Genomic DNA, 24,014 nt, shown 5'->3' on the forward strand with positions numbered 1-24,014 from the left:
ATCATCCCACTGCTTATATACTTAGGGAATGGTCCAGGGCTCCCCTTATGGTTCAGACACTCACAAGTCCACTCAAGGCAGCGAGGGAAAGAAGCAGCTGTACTTTCTCTCTCTTTCTGTCTGTGTCTGTCTCTCTCATCTCTTCTTCTTAGTATTTATGGACTTTACTTTCTAGAGGGCTCAAGATGGCAAGAATGAGAATTCAACTGGTGTGCATGATCCTGCTGGCTTTCACCTCCTGGAGTCTGTGCTCAGGTAAGCTTTGCAACTTCTTTGGGATTCCTTCCTAAGCTGTGAATTGGTGTGGGGGACTCTCTGCTCCTGTCCCCAAACCTGTCTCTGTGGTTAGTTATCAGATTGTTCCTCGGCTGATGGGCATTTAAACCAAGGAGGAGTAGAAGTCTTTTTTTTTTTTTTTTTTTAAAGGTTTTACATCTGACTAGTCATTTTCAGGTGATAAGAGCTAACAGGTGTACTAGCCCCTCGGATGAGATCAAAAGAAACAAAGTGAGTTAACTCTAGATAAGGTTTATATATGTTCACACACACACAAGCTATCCCTGATAAGTGTTGAATGACAGTTTTTCTGTCATTGCCATGAGTTCCTTCCTTCACATTCACCTGCTCTTTCACGCAGCATCAATATTAGATTTTTTAAAAAGTTATAGAATAGCCCTTGAGAAACATAACGGGATGTGACCATTCACTTTGTAACAAATGTTGAAAGTATTTGTGATCTATGGAATGTTGTGTTGTTCTCTCAAATATCCTAGGCAATATCTTTTCTACAGCTCCTATGAAGCCTTAACAAATCCTAACCAAAATGGCTATACATGTACTTAAAATACATATTTCATATCCATCAATGATGCAGATACAAAAACTGAAGCTGCAGTGTTAAAATAATCTTTACCAAATCATCTGAAGGGGAAAGAAAGCTGCAGATTTACATCAATGCAAAATCAAATCACACCATAGGAGGATAAACTCAAGTGACTTTCTACTCCAAGTGTAATTGCTTTAAATAGCCAGAGGATAACAGATGACCTGTAACACTTGTTTAGTTTATAGTTTCTTTTGGGAAAATGACATAGCTAAGTTTATACACAAAAATATAATGGCTTTTATAGCCACACAGTCACTCACACATGCATATGCAGCAGAGTAGATTTCAAAATACAGACTTGTTAAATTACAAAATAGCTTAATACTTTATTAACATGATTTATGATGCTATATTCACAGAGTCAGGTAGGGTCTAGGTGTACTTACTTGCCTGCTTCATCATGAAGCGAGAAAATAGATTAGATGACCTTGAGGCCCTACATTCCTATGATTCTATGAAATGCTAGTAAAGTAAAAAATAATACACAAAGAAATTATAACCCTCACATTTCAACTTTCAGAATTCTATTTCACCGTGTATTCAGGAGCACCGGGCGCTGTTCGTTGGATTAAAATTTTTCACCTGTAAACTTTTATATCGGTAGCACATTAGCATTGTTCTAGATGATAAATTATTATTCCCTAACAAGATCTTAAAGGAATACTAACAAAAATGTTTTGAAGAGAATAACTAGTAAACTAGGTATTAGCATTTGACAGTGTGAGAAGTGTAAGCAAAACCTGACACACACTTGATCTTTGGCTCTGATCCTACACCTGTTTCAAGAGAAAGGAATTTTGCTGTAAACTTGTTTGCAGCAGGATCAGTTCCTCTGTTTCACAGAATAGCAAAGCAGTGAGAATAATGATAATTCTTGGTTTTTATGTAGCACTTTTCATCCATAGATCTTAAAAAAGCATTACACACACACACACAAAAAAGGTGACAGTTAACATCAGTGATGCAGGATCAGATCTTAGCACCTGCAGTAGCACCTGATGCAACGCCCAGTAAAGTTAATGGAAAGTCTCCCATTGATTTCAATAGACATTGGATTGGGTCTATAATGAAGAAAGCGGGACATACCATAATTAAAAAGATTTATTTTGCTTAAAAATATGAAAATGTGGACCTGGGACAGAGATTAGCTCAATGTGGAAAGCATTGCACTGTTTTTAGCTAAGATACAGAACATGTATTTTAATTTTCTTTTGAAAATATGATTTGTTCTGAGGGGAAAATGTTGCTTGTAAAATTTAAATATATGAGCAAAGTGCAGAATTTCAATCCAGTTAAGGTATGAACCAGCCAGAGGAGAGTAAGGTGTGTACATTTCCCCCTTAAACAATATAGTATGATAAAAACAAACTTTCTATTCAGAGCTCTCCATAACTCTGTCCCCATTGCATCCTTGCCCTCAACTCCTCCTGCACCGCTTCCCACCCCCTCTGCTGTCTGCCCATGTCTCTTTTGCCTCCTCCCATTGTCTTTTTCACTGGCTCTTGAATCCATGCTTCTCTCCTTGCCACCTGTTTCACTTGGAATAGCCTCCCAAATAAGGTACACCAAGCTCCCTTGCTCTCTTCATTCAAAACATTTCTTAGCACCTATGCATTCTGTGCAGCATTCCACCTATCTTGGCCATTCTCTATGCTCTATTTTAAGTCTGTATTTTGTAGTGTAAACTAGGACAGAATCCTAGTAACAGGACTTTTGATAGGCACTAAGATACTATGCTGATGACTGGTACAGAGAAGGGCTACTACTGCTATCAGTGAGAATGAAGAACCTATCTTTCAAGAGGAGGCTAAAAAAGTTTGTCTTGTTTAGCTTAGCAAAACGAAAGCTGAGATATGATTACCCTCTATAAATACATTGGGGTGAAAACACCAGGGAGGGAGAAGAGCTATTTAAGCTAAAGGACAATGGTGTCACAAGAATAATGGGTAAAAGAAGGTTTCTAACCAGAGGAGTGAGGTTCTGGAACAGTCTCCCAGCAGGAGTAGTCGGGACAAACAGCCTAACTAGTTTTAAAATGAAGCTTGATTATTTTATGAATGGGAATATATCCTAGGCTTGTCTGCAGTAGCTGGGGACTGGATTGGATGATCCATAAGGCCCCCCCTAGCCTTATCTCCTACATTCCTATGACTAGCAAGGTAGCAGTAGCAACAAAATAAATAAATAATTGAATTAAATTTTTTTTAAAAATCTCGTCTATAGCACTTTTCATCAGTAGATCTCATACCTGGATGTAAATGGGCAACAGATTCCACTCTATAGTGGAACACTTGAATAACAACAAAAACACTGCTCATGTTAATGCAACTGATATTTACAATATATTGTTATGTTTGTTAGGGCACCTAGAGCCTCAGATAAGTTAGTTATTTTTTTTTATGTCTAAGTAAATAAATTTAGGGATTGGCTTTGAATTACTGTTGCTTTTAGGGAGCTACAAAACAATTAAAATGAAATTTCCTTCAACAGAAGTATTTAATGATCTCCAAACATTTACCATACTCTTTGAGTTACGATTGCTATATTTGCAAATTCAGTGCACAGCAGAATAGAATTCTTTCAGATTGTGCTTCATCCTTCTAAAATAACGTTTCCCCATCAGATAAGTCATAAGACTTGCTAATATATTGCGCTATGTAGGGTCAACTAAATTAGTAGAAAGAAATTATTCCACTACATTAAATCTCTCTCTCTCTCTCTCTCTCTCTCTCTCTCTCTCTCTCTCTCTCTCTCTCTCTCTCTCACAGAGTTAAAAGTCAATAGGTCAAATTCTGATCGGTCTGAAATCACTGATGTCAGCAGAATTTATATTGGTATAACTAAAATTAGAGTCTTGCGTAGTAAATATAACTACTATTAATGCATATTTTTAAAAAACTTTACTTAAAACTTTGTCTCTATTATGAAGAAATGTCCCTTTTAAGATAAAGACCTACAAAGTCAGGGTCTAAAAGTTTGCAAAGGTGACAGACCAGCTTATTCAGATGATAAAAAAATCATATTGACATTGGATGAGGAGATTTGGCAACATTTTTGTTTTACTGAAATGGCTATAGGTTATGAGCCTGATTCAGAGCCCATTGAAGTCAATGGGAACCTTTCCATTGAATTCAGTGACTTTGGATCAGGCCCTAGAATGATGGTGAGTGACTGTTTATAAGATGCATCATTAACCTAGGCTGTACTTGTACTAAAAGACCCTTGCAGTCAGTCTTTCTGGATCATATTTTAAGAGAGGAAGATTCTCTACTAGCTCTTTATCCATTATCTAAGTTTAAGAGCTCTTTATGAGATATACCTAAAGCCTATATTCTGAAATCAAATGACTCTGATTTGTGATGAACTAGTACACATGTGTTTCTGATTTATTCCCAGATTCAGAAGAGGAAATGAAAGCGTTAGAAGCAGATTTATTGACCAATATGTATACATCAAAGGTAATTCTTTTTTCTTTTTACCCTTTAGCTGACTTGTAGGGAACACATGAATTCTCATTACAAGCATGGAAGTCTTTGCACAAAGTAATAACAGTCTAGACATAAAAGTTCAGTGCAAGGCATTACTTTGGTGCAAAATTTTCTTCTAGTTCAAAGGAAGTTTAAGTTTTCTGTGTCACATCAACACCTTTAAAGTGTCTCTCACTTGTAATGCTGGTACTTTCATTAAATTATTCAGGTTGTGTTTCATGTAAATGTATCAGAAGAAAATGTGTTTCCAATAGGATTATATCTGAATTGATCTTGAATTAATGCCTAAATGAGACGCTATTGTACTTTTTCTACATATGTGTAAAATTTATATTTTCAGAAGACAAAAACTGTTACCAACAGATGTTGTTTTTGGTTTAGGAATAATCTAGTAGTTTTAGTGATTGTAAAGAACATCAGAAAAATAGTCACAAAAATATCTAGTAAATAGTTTCCTTCCTGAGTGGCCAAAGAATCAGCCATAGATTTATTTTCCAAATACACAGGGTTCAATGATCTCAGCTTCACATAGGTGAAGTATCAAAACTAGAACATACACATTTTGACAGTAGCCAAAAAATTTAATTAAGTGGGAAATATATGCATGTTTCATTCTTCCCTGATAAATGATTTCTTTATTTATTTTAAAATAGGATGTTTTATCACTTCTCACAAGAGTGGTCAAAACATTTTGCATTTTAATGGAAAGTTCCCCTGTGGGCTGGTTATTCCACATTTGCTCATCTCAGGGTTTCTCACCCCCTCCCTTTCTGATACCACCTGATACCAGGCGTCAATGGAAACAGGAGAATGGACTAGATGGATATTCAGTTTGATCGAGTATGGTAATTCCTATATTTCTGTATTCTCAATTAGCAAGGTAACAAGGCCCAGATGTCACACAAACCTGCTTCTTGACTCCTGCTGGTCAAGTAGGGAAAAGATTAGTGTGGATTCTTTTTCTGGGACCAGTTTAGGAGTGGGATTCTGTCAGAAGGATTCTTCCTCTGAGTCCCAAAGGGCTAATACACTCTTGGTGAAGTCTTAGCTCCAATGAAGTCAGTGGGAGTTTTACTATTGATGTTAATAGAGCCAAGATTTCACCACTTGTCACTCTCCCCCATCTCTGACACACAACAAACACTAAAACAGTTGTGTAACGGCTGATTAGGAATGTGCCAAATTGAATCATAGCTGTTTTTTGGTATGTGTAGTATTGGGTGAGGCAACTTGCTGTTTAGGCCTCCCTCTGTCCAGAAGGCTGCATAATCCATAAACACAGTTCAAGTGACCTAATAACAACTGTGCCTGTCTTAACAAGTGGACTTGTGATAGGAACATCCCTAACTTAACTTGTGGTGACATAATTGTGAATCTCAGGCTCCTTGACATATTGTGCATGTTCTCTTGACATCCAAGTAAGGTATAGTGAAGCCTCCGAAAAGTCACTTGTAGTTTGCGTGAGATAACACCACTCCAGCAAGGGAGTCTTCACTACTCCACCAATTAGAGGGATAATAAATTCATTTATTATGCACTTTGTGAGGGTTTGCAGCATTCATCAGATTAAAACCTAATGTCTAGTGACTATTTTAAGTGTGTAAAAGAATGTGAGGCACATTTTGGGATGGAAGGTGTAGTAGTTAACAGGTTTCAATTGAGGAAGGTCTGGTCATCTGCCACCTCATATCTAATTCCAACGGAGAATAACTACTGTGATTTCTCACTAATCATCTGTGATATGGAGTTGCCAGTCTAACCAAGCAATCTCTAATCATCTTGTTGGCCGGCACATCTTGGAGAAAAAAGCAAACCTGTTTTGGAAAGTCTGGATGTACAAGTGTAACAAAGTAGTTTATCAACCACATTAACATTGCCTGGCATTCCTGGTAAGTCCATAATATATTTTCAGCAAGGGCATTCAGATGGCGTAGTATGTCCTAGTGCTCAAATTTTTTAAACTGATTCACAGCTCAAGAATATACCTCTAATTATTTGTGATTCTAAGCCCTAGCCTTCCTGGATAGTAATAGAGTAAAGGACTCTTCTTTGATGAGGGGAATCTACAACTCATCATAGAACATGCAATAGTCTGCACTAGATGCTACTGACTTCACAAACTACTGCCCAGGGTCTATTCCTCCCTTTTCCAGTCTTCAATACCATCTGTGGGTTGGGTCTCTCTTAGTCAAGCTTCAAGCCAGAGCATGGCAGCCTGGTGGATGGCTTCTTCCTGGTCATAAAAAAGGGAAGGACATCCATACTCATAACTCCTACTGCTGGACCTGTCTTCAACATCTGATTCTATTGATCACCAAATACTTGTGTCACATCCCTGATGGGATACAGAAGTTCCCGGGGCAAATGGAAGTTCCCTGAAATGGTTTAGGTCTTTTCTCTACAACAGTTTCTCCACCTCCAGAGTTCTCAACTATGGAATCCCACAAGGCTCATGTTTCTCTCCAGTTTTGCTCAACATTTACTCAGCCTGTTGGAGATCTAGGAAGACAACATAGCCTGAAGTGTCATCAGTATGCAGATGTAATCTTGGTCTTCATCTGCTTTACATAGAATAAAAAGTGCCTTGATAAAACTGGCACCTGGATGAAGAATAACCTGATAAAGCAGAACCCAAACAAGACTGAGGTGAAGTGGCGTCACTTTGAAGAACATGCCTCCTCTATAATATTCCCCACTATTGAGGGACCTGCTCTCAGACTATTAAACTTGTCAGCAATCTTGGTCCTTTTCAACACCTCATTGCTATAGTATGATAGATAAGCAATACCCAGCATTTGTAGTTGTAAAATCTGCTCATTACCATCTATACCAATAATAATAATAATATATGGAGATATACCTATCTCATAGAACTGGAAGGGACCTTGAAAGGTCATTGAGTCCAGCCCCCTGCCTTCACTAGCAGGACCAAGTACTGATTTTTGCCTCAGATCCCTAAGTGGCCCCCTCAAGGATTGAACTCACAACCCTGGGTTTAGCAGGCCAATGAGCTGTGTCTGGCCAGAAGACATAGCTCCCTCCTACCAGACACAGCCCTGGCCACAGTTATCCATGCATTCATGACCTCCAACCTGGGTAACTGCAACTCATATATGCAAGGACAGCAATGCACCTTGGAAAAGCTCCAGTTGGTACAAAATTCAGCCTGTCTGCTTAGCAACACAGAAAGGAAGATTGTTATTTCTATTTTTAAGTATCTGGGAGGCACTCAAATACTACACCGAAGCTGGCAGATGAGACTCTGAATAGATAAGTATTTCCTATAGACCGGACACGTCTTGCACTGCTGATATAACAGGTATGCCCTGATATTCCATTGAATTAATGTGAATATCCATTTGCAGAATATGCTTAATTATTTCATCCTCCACTATGGAAAAAGGAGGAAAAATCTAAGCAGTAAAATCATACTACCTGGAGAAAGAGAGTACTCTGTCATGAAACAAAGCTCATTGCAGAGCAGCAACCTCCAAATATTAATTGACTTGCAAGCACTGTAGTATACCTCCAGAATGCTATAACCAGTTTCCTCTGTTTTAGCTATCTCTGGCACACAATCATCTGAATTTATTCATTATTTTGAGGTTCTATTTAAAGAAAAAAATCTGTTTGGCTGAGGATGAGTTAGAGGATATAAGAAGCAAGAGCTGAAATGAAGTTATTTTTATAAAATGTGTAACATTCAAGATTTCTCCATGTTCCAGCAGCTAATACTGTGCACACAGTGCAATATAAATTATTACTACATCAACAGGACCTCCGGAGGTACTTTTTAACCAAAATCAGCGATAAACAAGTTGATACGTAACAAATCCATTCAGTGGAATGCAGATTCCGCTTTAGTCCTCCACACTCAAAGCAGTTCCAGACACAATAAAGGCTACCCTAGGTGTTCCTTTTAAGTAAACAATTCAAACTGGTTGGAAATTTTGTGACGTAACAGTGTTTTGTTGGGAAAAAAATGCTGATTTGTTGAATCTGAAATGTGCTGCAAAAGATGTTTGGGTTTGACAAATTTGTAGCATCCCAGGCAGGGTTCTGATGAAACTCTGTCTGTCAGGCAGGTTTTTGTCAAAAGACAGCCGTACCATGCCAAGGCTGTCAGGCTCCCTGAGGTGGAGCTGGGAGTCTGAATGTCCTGGGAACACTGGTTCTAACCCAGGCTAGGCTCTAACCCAGTCTTGGCTGCCTGCTCCACATCAAGGAACCTGGTAGCCCTAGGAGATCCAGCTCTAGGCTCCTGGCTCCGCTGGAGGGAACCTGGAAAACCTGGGGGCTCTCAAGACTTTCAGGTTCACTGATGCAGTGCCTGGAAGTCCTGGGACAGGCTTCCAGGGTCCACAGCAGCCCTACTATGTAGACTTCCCTAGGTCCAGGACCTCACGGCTTCCAAACTCCCCAAACCAGCAGGATCCCTGTGCTACCCGACTTGTGAGTGGGCAGTCCTGAGGCCAGGTGGCCCAGGAGGTTGGAAACTCTGAGTTCCCTGTGGTGGGGCAGTCTGTATTGTGGGTCAGCCTCAGAACTGCAGACCCTGGGAGCCCTGGCAGTTGCTAACTAAAATGGACATCCTTGACTGTTTCATGGCTGCCACCTGAATAGTAGCTGTGAAACTAACAAGAATGTCCATTTCAATTAGTCACTGCCCAGGTCCCAGGGAACACATTTCATTTCGGAAACACCATGTAAATTAAATATTAATATGATTTTATTTTTGATTTTCTGGTTTGTGGGAAGTTTCTAAAAATCTGGTTTCATTTTGGATCTGAATTTTTTTTTCAAAATATCCAAAATTTATCATGAACCACAAACTGCCAGTGTGGGCCAGCTCTATTAACAACTGGGACCCAAATTTTCAGAAATACATCAAAGGAAAAAAAAAGGCCCATTATATTTCTGAGCCCAACAACTTTCAATATTCCATTTCATAAGAAGCTTCAGCAATGCAAAAACATATATCAAATTCCCTGCATGAATTCTTCAGCATCAATAAATCTCAAAGCCAGATTCATACTACAAACAACCTCCATTGTTTTATCAAATTACTACCAGATTCTTTTTTGAACTAACCTTCAGTATATTCGCTCTACCCTTTGAGACTTTGGTGCTTTGATCTCCTTCATGGCTGTTTTCCAAACCATAGCTTGAGCATTTGTAGTCACCAGTGTGACTGACAGTCTAGAACTGTGCGGAAAACATGCCACTCAGGCATGAGTGAACCAGGACTCTTGGGCTCTATGAGTGTAAGGCTATGCTTTACCATATTACTAGAGAGTTCACACAATGTATAAATCAAGATATAGTCATTCGGTACCTGCTCTTACATTGGAGTAACAATCCTGTTCTATTTTCTTAATTGGGAGAGCTTTCTATGCAGCAGAAAGTTATATAATAACAATACCTAGCTCTTACCTAGTGCTTTTCAGCAGTAGATCTCAAAGCACTTAACAAAAGAAAACAGTACCATTGTCCCCATTTTTTAACAGATGGGAAACTGTGGCAGGAGGAGGTGATGTGAGTTGCCCAAGATCACCCAGCAAGCCAGTGGCAGAACCAAGAATAGAACCCAGGTCCACTAAATCCCAGTCTGGTGCTGTAACCAGGAGACCATACTCCCTCCCACAATCTATAAATAGCCCTCATATATTCAGTCTTGCCCGACAATTAACGTAGTCAGTCGTTCTTAAAGACATAAGGCCTCATTCTGATCTGACACTGGTGCAAATCAGAAGTAATTACACTGAAGTTAAAAGAGCTACATTGATGTAAGGGCTTGTCTTCACTACCCGCCTGGATCGGCGGGTAGAAATCGATATCTCGGGGATCGAATTATCGCATCTCGTCGGTACGCGACAATTGATCCCCGAATCGACGTGCGTACTCCACCAGCCCAGGTAAGAATAAGCGCCGTCGATAGGGGAGCTGCGGTGTCAATTTTCCACCGTCCTCACAGCGGGGTAAGTCGGATCGGATACGTCGAATTCAGCTACGCTATTTGCGTAGCTGAATTTGCATATCTTAAATCGATTCCCCCCCCCACCTCCCAGTGTAGACCTAGGCTCAGTGTGGCATAAATGGGAATCAGGTCCATTGTACCAATCTATCTTAGGTGTGTCTCACAAACAAAGCTGCAAAAACCAATAACTGTGGAGCCAAAGGGGACTTTTCTCCTGGCCTAGCTAGTAAGAACTGTACTAAACTTGACTCAGCTGGGGGTTGCTACTTGGATATGCTACCCATGTCTTCAAAAAATTTTTCTCTGGAATGTCTAAAGCTGGGATAGAGTAACAACGTTAGACCCAAAGGATACTGAAGCTCTACACAGGAAGCCACAGAATTTTCATCCACATACTGAAAACATCATTCTTTGTGTAAAGGCATGGAACATGCGGGGAAAGCATACATGGAAAGCTTCATCTTTTGTGTGAAAATTTTTTTTATGCCACAAATAATTTAAAGTAAACCAAAGAGAGATTTGGAATTGAAATGGGCATTTTATTTACTTTTTAAATCCACCTCCTGCTAATTAAGTCAGACATTCCATGAAGAGGTTAATTTTGTTTTGAACCTGTCGCATCCTTCAAAATATTTCAAAACTCTAATTAGATCACCTGTGTGGAAGACCATATGAGCACTAAGTAAACAAAATAAAACACAACATTTCAAGCTGCTGAGCAGGATTTAGGATGTGTTTCCATTTCGCCCATAAACCAATATACACATTTCTGAACAGTGAACCAACGCTGCTGAGAAAGCAAGGCTTGTCTAACAAATGGCTAAATTATGCCCACTTAATAACACACCTGTATCTGAGGGAAGATTATGGTCCAAAGGGAATTTCTTTAAAAAATGTTGACATTGATTCAAATTTCTGAAGCTCCCTTGGCCTGTCTTTATGACATTTCTCTCCCTCTCTCCCCATAACAAACAAACACAAACACACACACAGACACAAATATGGCTAACAATGAATACCACACAAATTCAGCATAGAATATTCATCTCTATTAAAAAGATGACTCAAAGAACCACCAGGTTATGGGATTCTCTAGTGGACTGAAAATTACATGGAGTACATACCCTTCCCCCATCCCAACCATGCTATCACTAAATAAAATGAATGTCTGTATTGTTGAAACAGCTATATTATTTTTCTACATTAATATTTGTTCCTGGAAACATACAAACAAATACACTTTAATTCACTAAAAAAAAATAAGCCTGACATTAATTTGCAACAAGGAAGATTTAGGTTAGATATTAGGGAAAAATAAATTAACCATAAGGATAGTTAAGTACTGGAATAATTTATCAAGTAAGGTTGTGGTATCCCCATCATTGGAGGTTTTAAAGAACAGATTAGACAGTGATGGTCGAGGATGGTTGAGGTATACTTATACCTTCCTCAGCACAGGAGGGTTTAACTAGATGACCTCCAGAGGTCCCTTCCAGCCTATCTTTCTATGATTTGACGCACAACATGGATCATTTGGGAACTATGAGCTCAGTGAGCAAGAAGGTACTGCTCAGCCTATGCTTTCCTTGTGCCTGGAATTTTCATGTGCCTAGTTTCTGTTTAAAGGAAACTACTTTCTATGCTGGAGAAAAATCAAAATGTTAAAGAAGGGAAAAATAGACGGGGAAGGCAGAGAGTGGAAAATATGACGGAGAAGGGAAGTAGTGAGTGAAGCCAAGGCGAGGTGGCATCCTCACTTGAGTTTTTTCCAAATCAAAATTAGAAGCTGGTAGAAAAATTCCAACAATACACTTTGGCGTTTCGTTGAAATTGAAACATTTCATAGGGACAGGCAGCTGTTGGTAAAGTTCCAACAGAAGTCTCAGCTGGCAGGCTGGCAAGGAGCTGAGAGCCTGGAAGCCATGGAAACCCTGGCCTTAGGCGTGAGGCTCCTCATCAGCCTGGCATTCCAAGCTCATGATCCTTGGCAGCCCACCTGGTAGGCAGATGGAGAGCTGTGAGCCTAGAAACCTCATAGGTCCTGGCTCCCAAGCTCACCACTCCTCAGCAGCCAAGGGATCTGAGGGCTTCAGGGGCACATCTCTCCCCCCCCCCAAAGAAAAAGACTGCCTCCAAAAGTCAAAGCTCCTTTTCACAGATAATTTTGAAATGTTGCGGGGGGGGGGGGTGTTCTGAATTGGAATTAAATCAGATATCAAAATCCTTCATGAAACCAGACTTACCTTCCTCCACCCAGCTCTAGCTAATAGGAAAACAGAGGGAAGGTGTTGACTGGAAATAAATAGTTTAAGTTAATGGAGCACCCAGGGCACTTAAGTGCAACAGATTCTCTACTGACTGCAGATTCAGCTTGACCAGGAGGAAATCTTCCCACATCAGTAAATTCTTTTTTGGGGCCTGATGGCTCTTACATCACTGAACTCTTGTTGCAGTTCACCCAGTCTTACAGCAAAATGCTCCAATATCTATTAGTAACCCTAATTTATTCAACAAATTGCACTGAGAAACTGAAGATAAACATATAATACCATAGATACTTTCAGATCCGCATATCTCCCTTTCCCATGATAAGCCCCCATTCTTTCCCCCAGTGTGGATTCTTCTTTCTACTTACTACAACAGACTCCACTTCCTTCTAAATTTCCTGATCTCCAACACTCTCCACAAATCCAGTCATCTTGAACTATCCTCCTTTCTGCTGGATCCCTCCTTTCTACCCCACATACCTGCCTCCCCACTGCTACTCACCTCTGTTTGCCTGCCAGTACTTTCCCCTACCACCAGCCCCTGTTGGATATCTGCTCCCACATGACTTGTCTCTCTGCTGACTTTGGATAATTATCTCTGAATATATGTACCATAGAATTTAGCGTTTTCCCTCTTCATAAGGGATCTACACAGCCATTGGTATTCATGTCTATCTTTTAATAATGGTAATAGGAGGCATGGATATGTACAGATGGCCCAATAGCATTAATCTTTTATGTCCCAGTTTTGTAATGTAATTGGGTTGTATGGTAATATGTTCAGACTGCAGAATAAAGTGGGCAGTCACCTTTTCCAACTTTCCCTACAAATAAATTCCATACACTATATAAAGTTCGAAATGGCCTCCCTACTGTGGTTGGAATTTATCAATAAGAAGATATAAAAGTCATCTCAAATCTGCTCCTTAGGCCTGGTAGGTTTTAGGATTCTGTCTGGGACTATTCAACCCACACTCTAGATCCTCACTCACATGAGAGTCACTCTAACCTTCTGTATATAAAGATCACTTAAGTCATCTGCCTCAGTGAGTCAGCAGAACTCACTCAACCCTTTCTGAATAGGATCAACACCTGCTAGCTGCATGGGTGTCAGATGTATAGGCAAATAACACACAGCCTATTGCAAGAATACTTTCAATCCTCCATTTCTTCATTATTTCCCTTCATTTTTTTTTATAAACTCACCCCACTTCCCATAAAGAACCAGATATTGAGTGGCTCATCTTTATTTGCTTAATAATATTTTTTGTATTCATACATCAGCTTAATCTGTAATTTCATTTTGGTACTCTGTAATCCACTATGCTCTGCAGATTGGTATTCCATGATAGCTCCCTACACAAGATTGTTAAAGGGGCCACAGCAGGCAAGGCCTTAGGGTTCATGAACTGCAGGTGTCCGCTACATCACACTCCCTGCAAGAGTAGCCATGGAGCAGAGAAGTACCCCTTATTGGCCTACAGTTTAGGGAGGATCCTCTTGTGACTCAGAATCCATCCTCATCGACAGGCTTATTAGTTAGGCTGAGCTCTCTGCACCAGAACTTCAACCAACAAGCCCGATTCTTCACTCGCTGGAACCACGTAAAATCATTTATACCTGCGCAGAGTGGTGTGAAATACTACCATTCTGAGCTGATGGCAATTTCCTTTGACATTGCACAACTACACGAGGGGGATCAGACCCTGCATGTTTAGTAAATGAGTTGTCTTAATTACCGCACACCTTAATTGTTGTCTTAACTTTGGTTAGACAAAAACAAACAAAACCCACTAAACAAAATATACTGTCCCCATTGAAATGTTTTACAGTATCACACAGCTTTTGCTAAAGAGAAGACAGCATTTCACATAGCATGTGTTTTGTATCCTTCAGCTTAACAGAGCGAAACTTCCTTATTGGAAGATGACCCTGCTCAATGTGTGCAGTCTTATAAACAACATAAACAACCAAGCAGAGGAAACAGCGGAGTCTGAGGAAGATGACCTCCTTCCGAGAGGACAGTTTCCTGCTGCTCTAGATGGCTCCAGCTTGGAAGCGATGCTGACAATATACCAGCTCCAAAAAGTCTGCCACAGCAGAGCCTTTCAGCACTGGGAGGTAAGCAACACATAAGTAATGCATGTCACTCGAAGGACTCTGCTTTGATGTTGTATTTATATTTCAAGAGAGACTTAAAAACCTAGGTCCTGCCTTCTCTGTATGGACCCTTCAAAGCCTCAGTATATTTGGCCAAAATATCCCCTTCTTGCATTGTTGGGCACTGGTTATCCATCTCGATGGTGCTCTCCATCTCTAAGTGGTTTCCTTAAGCAGTCTTGTACATATATCATTTCTGAAGAGTTGCAGGGTGCTTTGGACTATATCAATGTGAAATATTAACTACATCATTTCTCCACACTTTGTAGCCATTCCCCAAAAAACTAAGCAGAGATATGAAGATGAGCTTCTTGACAGAACAGAAAATTAAACTCTGTTCAACAGCAGTAGAGTTAGTCTGGATTTACAGAGGTGTGACTGAAAGCAGGAGATGGTCTTATGTATGTGCATAGGATCGTTGGGCCCACTTTGTAGTTGGCCATTTGCACTACCTATGTCAGTACAGCGTGAATGCAAAGCTACCATGGTTGCCCTGGGGAATACCATGAAGCAGGGTGTTTCCCCATGAGCATTGCCCAGAGGTCCAGGAGGCAGAAAAGGTGGTTTAGAGCCATTTTGCTCTCTCTCTCCAGTATGCACTCTCTTCTCAGCTGCGCCAAGTTCATACTCAGCACAGCTGAGGGGATTCAGCCCAGTGCATTTTCAAGCCTGTGCATGAGCTGCAGTAGCACTTACACCGAACTGTAACAGCAGTACGTTTAGCACTGAAGAGTAGCTGCAGTAGAACTGGCATGCTTCACCATGATACTGAGGTGTCTCTTACCCTGGAGATGCAGGTAAATGTAGCAGAAACTGGGGCTTCCCAGCCTCAAAGAAGCCATAGATAGAGAAATTATGGTTCTGTGCAGCTTAGATGTGAGGTAAAGGAGTGCAAAGAAATATCAGACAAGTTTAGGGTTACCATTCGTCCGGATTTACCCGGACATGTCCTCCTTTTTGTGTTAAAAATAGCGTCCGGGGGGGAATTTGTAAATCACTCAAAATGTCCAGGATTCCCCCCCAGGCAGAACGAGGTGCGGCTGGGAGGGCTGCAGGAAAGTCAGCCTCTCACCTGGGGCTCTGGCAGCCAGAGCCCTTCCCCCTGCAGCTTGCAGGGCTAGATTCCGGAGCAGCTGTAGAGCTCCTCCTCCTTGCCCCCCCCCCCCCTGCATTCTGAGCCGGCCGGCCTGCCGAGCCATTTGCATTGGGCCTCGGCAGCCCCTCCTCCCCGGCAGCCCAGCACCCCGCTCCCGCAGCACTGTGCAGGGGCAGGGACCGGGTTGTGTGTTGCGCTGGGGAGCGCAGTCACGTGTCCGGCTCCGCACAGAGCCCAACACCCTGTTCTGAGCGGCGGGGTAAGGGGGCCAGGGGGCAGGAGAAGGGGCAGGGAGGTTCTGGAGGGGGCAGTCAAGAGACAGGGGGGGGGTTCGGGAGTTCGGGGGGGGTTGGGGGGAGGTGGAGAAGGTTTTGGGCAGTCAGGGTACAGGTAGGGGGTAGGGTCCTGGGGGGCAGTTGGGGGGGGGTCTTAGGAGGGGCAGTTAGGGGACAAGGAACAGGGAGGCTTAGGTAGGGGGTGGGGTTCTGGAGGGCAGTTAGGAGCAGGGGTCCCAGGAGGGGACAGTCAGGGGACAAGGAGCGGGGGGGTTGGGAGTTCTGGGGGGGAGCTGTCAGGGGGCAGGAGTGGGGAGAGGGATCGGAGCAGTCAGGGGACAGGGAGCAGAGGGGTTTAGGAGTTCGGGGGGGGGGAGCTGTCAGGGGGTGGAGAGTGGTTGGATGGGGCGTGGGAGTCCCAGGGGTCTGTGTGGGGGTGGGGGTGTGGATAAGGGTTGGGGCAGTCAGGGGACAAGAGGCAGGGAGGCTTAGGTAGGGGGTGGAGTCCTGGGGGGTAGTTAGGGGCAGGGGTCCCAGGAGGGGGCAGTCAGGGGTCAAGGAACGGGGGGAGGGTTGGGGGTTCTGAGGGGGGCGGGAAGTGGGAGGGGCAGGGGCGGGGCTAGGGCGGGGCTCCTCCCGTCCTCTTTTTTGCTTGCTGAAATATGGTAACCCTAGACAAGTTTAAGAGAGAAGGGGAGGAAAATGAGGGAAGAAGGGATTGAGGAAACTTGAGAAAAGGCTCCACTGCTGACCATGACACACCTTCCTGTGATCCTATTCATCCAAGCTCTGTTCCAAAGCCCATTGAAATCACTTGGAGTCTTTCCATTGATTCCAATGGATTTTAGATCAGGACCCATTTACTAAGTAATCAATAGATTTTAGTGCCCCAAAGCAGGGCTTAAATTCAGCCATAGCCATCTGGAGTGGAGCTCCAGTAAATATTTTCAATCCCACGGGAGCCCCGGCACGTGAAGCCCCAACCCTGATGCCTCCCACAGGTATGAAGTCCCAAGCCCCAGGGCTCCAGGAAATACTCTGAGAATTTAAGCCCTACCTCAAACAATTAAGTTTGGAGTGCTACAAAGGTTTTAATTGAATAACCCTCTGTCAGCCAGTTGGATTGTGTGTGATCATTAAAAGGTGCAGTAATAAGAATGGATTAAATCATTTCAGATAACTAAGAAATGACCTGACCCTTCATGCAAAACTCAAAGCACAATTGTTTTTGAACATTCTGACATTTACAACTGCCATTTTGTTGATATTCATACATTTCTGGTTTTTAAAATTTTATATATTTCTCATTTTGCCCACTAATATTGCTATGAAGGATAAAACTAGCAAGTAGTGGAAATCTCATGAGATTTCCAGCCTAAATTTTAGACCAAAGAAGTTAATATAAGAACCTTAACTTCTGAAACTTCATCCATATTAAATGAAAGCTCCCTGGGTGAAATCTTAGCCTCACTCGAGTCAATGTCAACAGTGTCATTTACTTCAATGGAACCAGGATTTCACCCACAAAATTTTGAAATTTACTCATCATCTCTGATTAGAGATTAGAGATTAGATAGGTATTGCTTTATAATTAATTCTTTGAAACTAATAAAGACCATTATCTTTTTTTTTCTCGTGGGTATATTAAGAGAATATAGATGTACAAAAATATCAAGAGATTAATATTTTTCTTTATCTTTAATCCAAAGAAATACAGAGATTCCACAGTGTCTCTTCTCATGTCTTACAGATACTTCAGCAGGATGTTTTCAATCAAGAGGATTCAAACCAAGATATAATGAAGAGAAAAACTCCTTATATCCTGAAACGGCAACTACACGTTAACAAAGCCAGAAGACCGTACATACTCAAGAGAAGTTCATATTACTGATGCAGCAAAGACAGCAATGTATATTTAGTTTGAGTAACTGTGCTTTATGGTTCTTATTTAAATCTAAAATCATATTTGTGTGAAAAATATACTATGAAAAATCATCAAGATTATAACATAACTGTGTCTTTTTTGCAATTGTTGTTTCTTGAACGTGATTTTTCCTACTTGAGATTAATTGGACCAATACATTTACAAATAAATCTAGTTTCTAAGCATGATGTATTGTACACATCTGAGATTTCAACATATTTGCTACAATATAAGAGGGTTTTTTGTGTTATAAAACAAACCTTTCTACACCAAAAAGTAAATCAATAGTCCATAAACACCAGTAAATATCATAAAATGTCTCAAACACCTCAAAACCAATCTATGCTGGCAAACGGATGTGTAATATGGTGATCAGAATTGCCACAATGTTTTCTGACCAGTGGCAATTATCAGGGTTTAAGTCTAAATGAGCAAGGAAACATTGTGCATTGGCTATTAAGTTTGAAATTCAAATATTTTTTAAGTGATCTTCCTTATTTTGGTGGCTTGAACTTGTGGATTCTTCATGGACCAGTGAAGGACATGATTTAATAATAAATAACAATAATAATAAATTATATTACTACTATTAGAGAGAAAATATTTTCACTGATGTCTGCTAGTTGAACAAAGCCAGAAGGTAGTATCTACTTCAGAGAAATTCATATTATGACTGAGGCAAGAAAGCAACATTTATTTCATTTATGCAATCAATTAAACAACTTATGTTCTCTCCATACTTTATGCATGCTGAATGGAAGGACTTAGTTTTACTCTTTAAGAGATGATCTAAAGTCCAATGAAGTCAATGAAAATGTCCTAAATCATGGTCATGGTTCCGATTGCAGGTGAACCACGACTCAACATATCCATCAGAGCTGTGGATTATGCAGGATTAGCTTTGGTATTAAAAAGTTCCAGCACAGTGAATCATGACTAAGGCCTGGTCTACACTGAAGGGGGGAGAGGGAAATTGATCTAAATTACGCAACTTCAGCTATGTGTAATGTAGCTGAAGTCGATGTACTTAGATCGACTTACCTTGGTGTCTTCACCGCGGTGAGTCGACTGCTGCTGCTCCCCCGTCGACTCCGCCTGCGCCTCTCATGATGGTGGAGTACAGGAGTCGATGGGAGAGTGCTTGGGGATCGATTCATCATGTCTAGACTAGACACAATAAATCGACACCTGCTGGATTGATCGCTGCTTGCCGATCCGGTAGTTAGTGTAGACATATCCTAAGATTAAGCTTTTGTCATGGGTATTTTTAATAAAAGTCAGACAGGTTGTGGGCAATAAACAAAATTCATGGAAGCCCATGACCTGTCTGTGAGTTTTACTAAAAAGTAAATTGAGGTGAGAGGGTGGGCTTAACAATGTGAGCCCCATCAGGGGCTGACTGCCAGCCGCTGCTCCATCACCGCTGCTGCTCTAGCCCCACAGCCTGCTCTTACAGTGGAGGCTGACCCAGCTCCGGGCACTGCTGTGGGCCTGGCTACAGCTCAAGCCCCAGAGCTGACTGCGGCCGCTGCTCCAGTCCTGCTACTGCTCCTGGGCGGGGGCTGATAACTGCTGCAGCCCTGCCACTGTGGTAGCCTGAAGCCAAAAAAGTCACAGAAGTCTATTAAAAATCATGGAATCCGTGACATCCACAACAGAACCATATCCTTAATCATGACCAAAATAACATTTTTACAGTGAAGACATTATACTGTACATTTTACTTTGATTACATTGAGGATAATCACACTTCCCATTGTCACCCACAGATTGTATTGATCTGTTTGTTTTTAAATAGCCATATAAACTTTGCAGCTTGGCATGTGATGTGTGAACTCACAAAGATATATGCACTAATTTCAAAAATAATCATAATTCCAATACAGCAAAGCAATAAAGCACATGCTTAATATTAAGTCCTAGTGACTTAAAGTTAAACATGTGCTTTGCTAAGCTGAGGCCTGGGTCACAGCCTCCCCAGTGCCCTCTCATGAATAGATGACTGCAGCAGTCCTGCCTCAGTTTCTCTTTCTGAAGGGCACCTTGCGTACTCCACACCACAGTCCAACCATATTTAAAACAAGTTTCCTCTTCAAGAGTCCAATTTATTTAGTCCTGCCAACAAGATGGCATAAATCAAATAGAACTCAAAACAAAAAACAAATAAGTCTTCACCTCAGTCTCAGGCTGGGTCGACCCACTCCTATCTGTGGGTCTGTCTTTCACAGTGTGACATTACCCAAGGTACAGTCTGAACTGTTGAACAGCCTTGTTTCCTCCCTCTCCCCCAGTTCTCCAACCTAGGGTGCCTCTTACACTGCTTTGGTGTGAGAACAGTCACTCCTAACCAGTTAACACACAGTCTCCAGCAATGTAACTTGGTCCCAGTCACATGGTATTGACTGCTACTAGCTAGCCACTCATTAATTAAACTGCAGATCAGTACCAGTACTCTCCCTAGTCCCATACTTTCCCCCAGAAATGTGTCTTGTACTGCCCAACATACTACTGAATAACGCAAGCTCACATAAAGTCTGTCATTTCGTCATGGGAAAATGACATGCACCGGCCTTGTTGTCCAAATGGAATTTCCCCACACACTTTAATCCTCGTTAGGACTAAACACTGGTTAAGATAAAACAGTAAAACAAGTGTATTATTAACTACAGAAAGAAAAGATAGATTTTAAGTGATTACAAGTAATGAAGCATAAAAGTCAGGATTGGTTACAAAAGAAAAAAGAAGAACAGGAGTACTTGTGGCACCTTAGAGACTAACAAATTTATTAGAGCATAAGCTTTCGTGGACTACAGCACACTTCTTCGGATGCATATAGAATGGAACATATATTGAGGAGATATATATACACACATACAGAGAGCATAAACAGGTGGGAGTTGTCTTACCAACTCTGAGAGGCCAATTAATTAAGAGAAAAAAAACTTTTGAAGTGATAATCAAGCTAGCCCAGTACAGACAGTTTGATAAGAAGTGTGAGAATACTTACAAGGTTTTTTTTCTCTTAATTAATTGGCCTCTCAGAGTTGGTAAGACAACTCCCACCTGTTTATGCTCTCTGTATGTGTGTATATATATCTCCTCAATATATGTTCCATTCTATATGCATCCGAAGAAGTGGGCTGTAGTCCACGAAAGCTTATGCTCTAATAAATTTGTTAGTCTCTAAGGTGCCACAAGTCCTCCTGTTCTTCTTTTTGCGGATACAGACTAACACGGCTGTTACTCTAAAAGAAAAAAGATAAAACACAAACTAAAGTCTTACTTAATAAACTTACAGAATTCAAAGCAAAAGCATTTCTCTCACTGCACACCACATTTCACAGGCGGGGTCTCTATTTAGCCTAGATCTACTCCACCTGAGTTCAGTGTCCTTGATAGCATGAGCAGAGATAGGAAGAAGAGGAGTGAAGTCCAGTGCTTTCCTCCCCTCTTTATAATTCTGTTTCTTGTACTAGAAACATCCTTCCTGATTCATGGCGACAAAAACATTCTCTTGTGGACATGAGGTTTGAACTGTCCCTGTGATGGAATGCAAATTTCTTGTTTACCCCTTCCTACCTGCTGGAGAATGGCTGCTTAAACTGGTGATAGCCCTTTAGCACCTGGCTGGAGTGCCAGTGTGTTTTTGTCTCTGAAAAACTGGTTTGGGTTGCTCTTCTTAACTGTTATACCAAAGTCATACAGTAGAGTCTTGCGACTATAAATAAAATGTTGCCACACATTTTATCAGGTCAATAATGTTCAGCAGATTATGACTTTTCAAATGATTCCTCACAAGGAGTATTTTGTACAAAATATATTACAACCTTATAAATGGTGAACATGGGGTACAGGTTGTCACACACAGTTCATGCACTTTTCTGCACCACTCCCATGCTGGTCTGTCCGCCTTCTCTCCCAGCAGTGACACTTCAGACTTCTTGCCTGGAGTCTTCCACAGGCTCAGTATCCAAGTGGCCCTCCACGCACAAACCTTTCCCCCGGTTAATGGTCTCCTGCTCACTGCAGCCTCTGGCACAGCTTCCTTTCCCTTCATTCCCAGGCCTCTTCCTTATTTCTCAAGGCTTGGCCTGAGTTAGTCAAATGACCCAATGGTTTTCCCTATCTGGGGAGATGAGTTGATCCTATCACCAGTGAGATTGAGCCCATATCCCCTTAAGAAGCCAGCCTCTTTGTGAAAGGGCCTAATAAACTAGAACATCCACATAGAATTTGAAACAGTTTTAGTATCTGTTTTTTTCAGGCCAGTGCTGATAAATACTTGGGACAAAATCCATATCATTTTAAAAAAAAGAAAATACATATTATTGTAAGTTTGGGAGTGTATATGAAAGGAGAGTCAGGATTAGGGTTACCATATTCAAACATTTAAAAAAGAGGACACTCCACGGGGCCCTGGTCCCACCCCCGGCTCCGCCCCAACTCCGCCCCTTCCCTAGCCCCGCCCCAACCCCACCCCTTCTCCGCCCCCATTCCAACCCCTTCCCCAAAGTACCTGCCCCAACTCTGTCCCCTCCTCTGAGCACCCTGCATTCCCCCTCCTCCCTCCTGCTCTGATCTTGGTTGGGGGTTGCTAAGTGCTTCCCTGCTCCCCACTCGCCCCGCAGCCCCTATGCCCTTGCCTGCCCTGCTCCTCCTCACCCTGCAGCCTCTGCACTCCCCCGCCCCTGCAGCCTCTGTGCCCCCTGCTCCCCACTCGCCCTGCAGCCTCTGCACCCCCCCGCCCCTGCAGCCTCTGTGCCCCCGCTCCCCACTCACCCTGCAGCCTCTGCACCCCCCCTGCAGCCTCTGTGCCCCCTGCTCCCCACTTGCCCTGCAGCCTCTGCACCCCGCGCCCCTGCAGCCTCTGTGCCCCCTGCTCCCCACTTGCCCTGCAGCCTCTGCACCCCCCCCGCCCCTGCAGCCTCTACACACACACCCTGCCGCCTGCCCTGCTCCCCCCCCGCTTACCTGGCAGAGGGAGAAATGCAGGCTCCACGTGGAATTAAACACAGCCCCGCTGCTCTGTGGGGGAGGAGGGAGCGGGGGAGGGGGAGGGACTCTGGCTGCTAGAGGCCCTAGTGGCTGCGAGCGGCTTTCAATCAGGCCAGGTGTCCAATCAGCCGCGCCACACAAGGGGAAGAGGGAAATCCCGGACATTTCTACTTGATTAGAAATCCACCCGGACGGCCATTTAACACTGAAAAAGCCGGACATGTCCGGGGAAACCCGGATGGATGGTAACCCTAGTCAGGATGTTCTTTTTTATTAAGGTGTGGAAATAGGTGGGAGGGAACACACTCTCATCCAAATGTTCAAGTTCTGTAGATCTAAAATATAGCATTAGTAATTCCAAATGGTTTCCCTGTTGAGCTGAAATAACAAAGCAGAATAGATTTTCTTGAGAGTTCACGACTGGAGAATTCTGCTATCTTAATCACTAGAGAACAAGGAAAAAAACATCTGAGACCAAGACAGTCATTACCCTCACACACCTTCAATAAAAGAGAAAAAAACATAACAATTCTTACAGATCTGGCAGGGATTTGGAGGACAGAGTGTGAAAAATCCTGGCCTAGCCATAGAAACAATATCCATAATTTTGGAAAATTAGACTTATTTTCTTGCTCTCAGTAAAGACATGGAGGCAAATGTTGTTGGCACTTTAAAACTAAATGCCAAACATGAATGGAAAGGAAACTAAATTCAGGAAATATATTACAATCATGTTATTCACCCATATGAAAGTTCAATTGATATTATAAGCCAAGCTTTCTAGAGTTCAGAATTTCATTATGAAAATTCAGTCTGGAAAGAAAATTGGTTTGTAAAATTTTCAGTCAACATGATTAAAATTAACTAAGATATTTGTAAGTTGTAAAAATAATAATCAAGGCATTTTAAAGTTTTGTTAATTCAGACATTTTTTTCTCTTTCATAC

The 24,014-nt window shown here is 41.9% G+C and overlaps 1 protein-coding gene across 1 annotated transcript; it reads left to right on the forward strand.

Moving 5' to 3' along the window:
- Positions 1-18,261, forward strand: NTS (neurotensin). The gene is made up of 4 exons (XM_005279101.4): positions 1-255; positions 4,283-4,344; positions 14,515-14,739; positions 17,900-18,261. Exons 1-4 carry the CDS (start codon positions 186-188, stop codon positions 18,038-18,040), a joined length of 498 nt encoding a protein of 165 aa, XP_005279158.1. The 5' UTR covers positions 1-185; the 3' UTR covers positions 18,041-18,261.
- The last annotated feature ends 5,753 nt before the right edge of the window (positions 18,262-24,014 follow it).

This window comes from Chrysemys picta, chromosome 1 (genome assembly GCF_011386835.1).
Source record: "Chrysemys picta bellii isolate R12L10 chromosome 1, ASM1138683v2, whole genome shotgun sequence".
Taxonomy (NCBI): Eukaryota; Metazoa; Chordata; order Testudines; family Emydidae; genus Chrysemys; species Chrysemys picta.

Bases quoted from the DNA above. Each gene is read 5' to 3' on its own strand.
- NTS (XM_005279101.4), top strand. From the start codon at position 186: ATGGCAAGAATGAGAATTCAACTGGTGTGCATGATCCTGCTGGCTTTC. The intron at 256-4,282 runs GTAAGCTTTGCA...ATTTATTCCCAG, and splicing joins CTCCTGGAGTCTGTGCTCAG to ATTCAGAAGAGGAAATGAAA. The intron at 14,740-17,899 runs GTAAGCAACACA...CATGTCTTACAG, and splicing joins GAGCCTTTCAGCACTGGGAG to ATACTTCAGCAGGATGTTTT.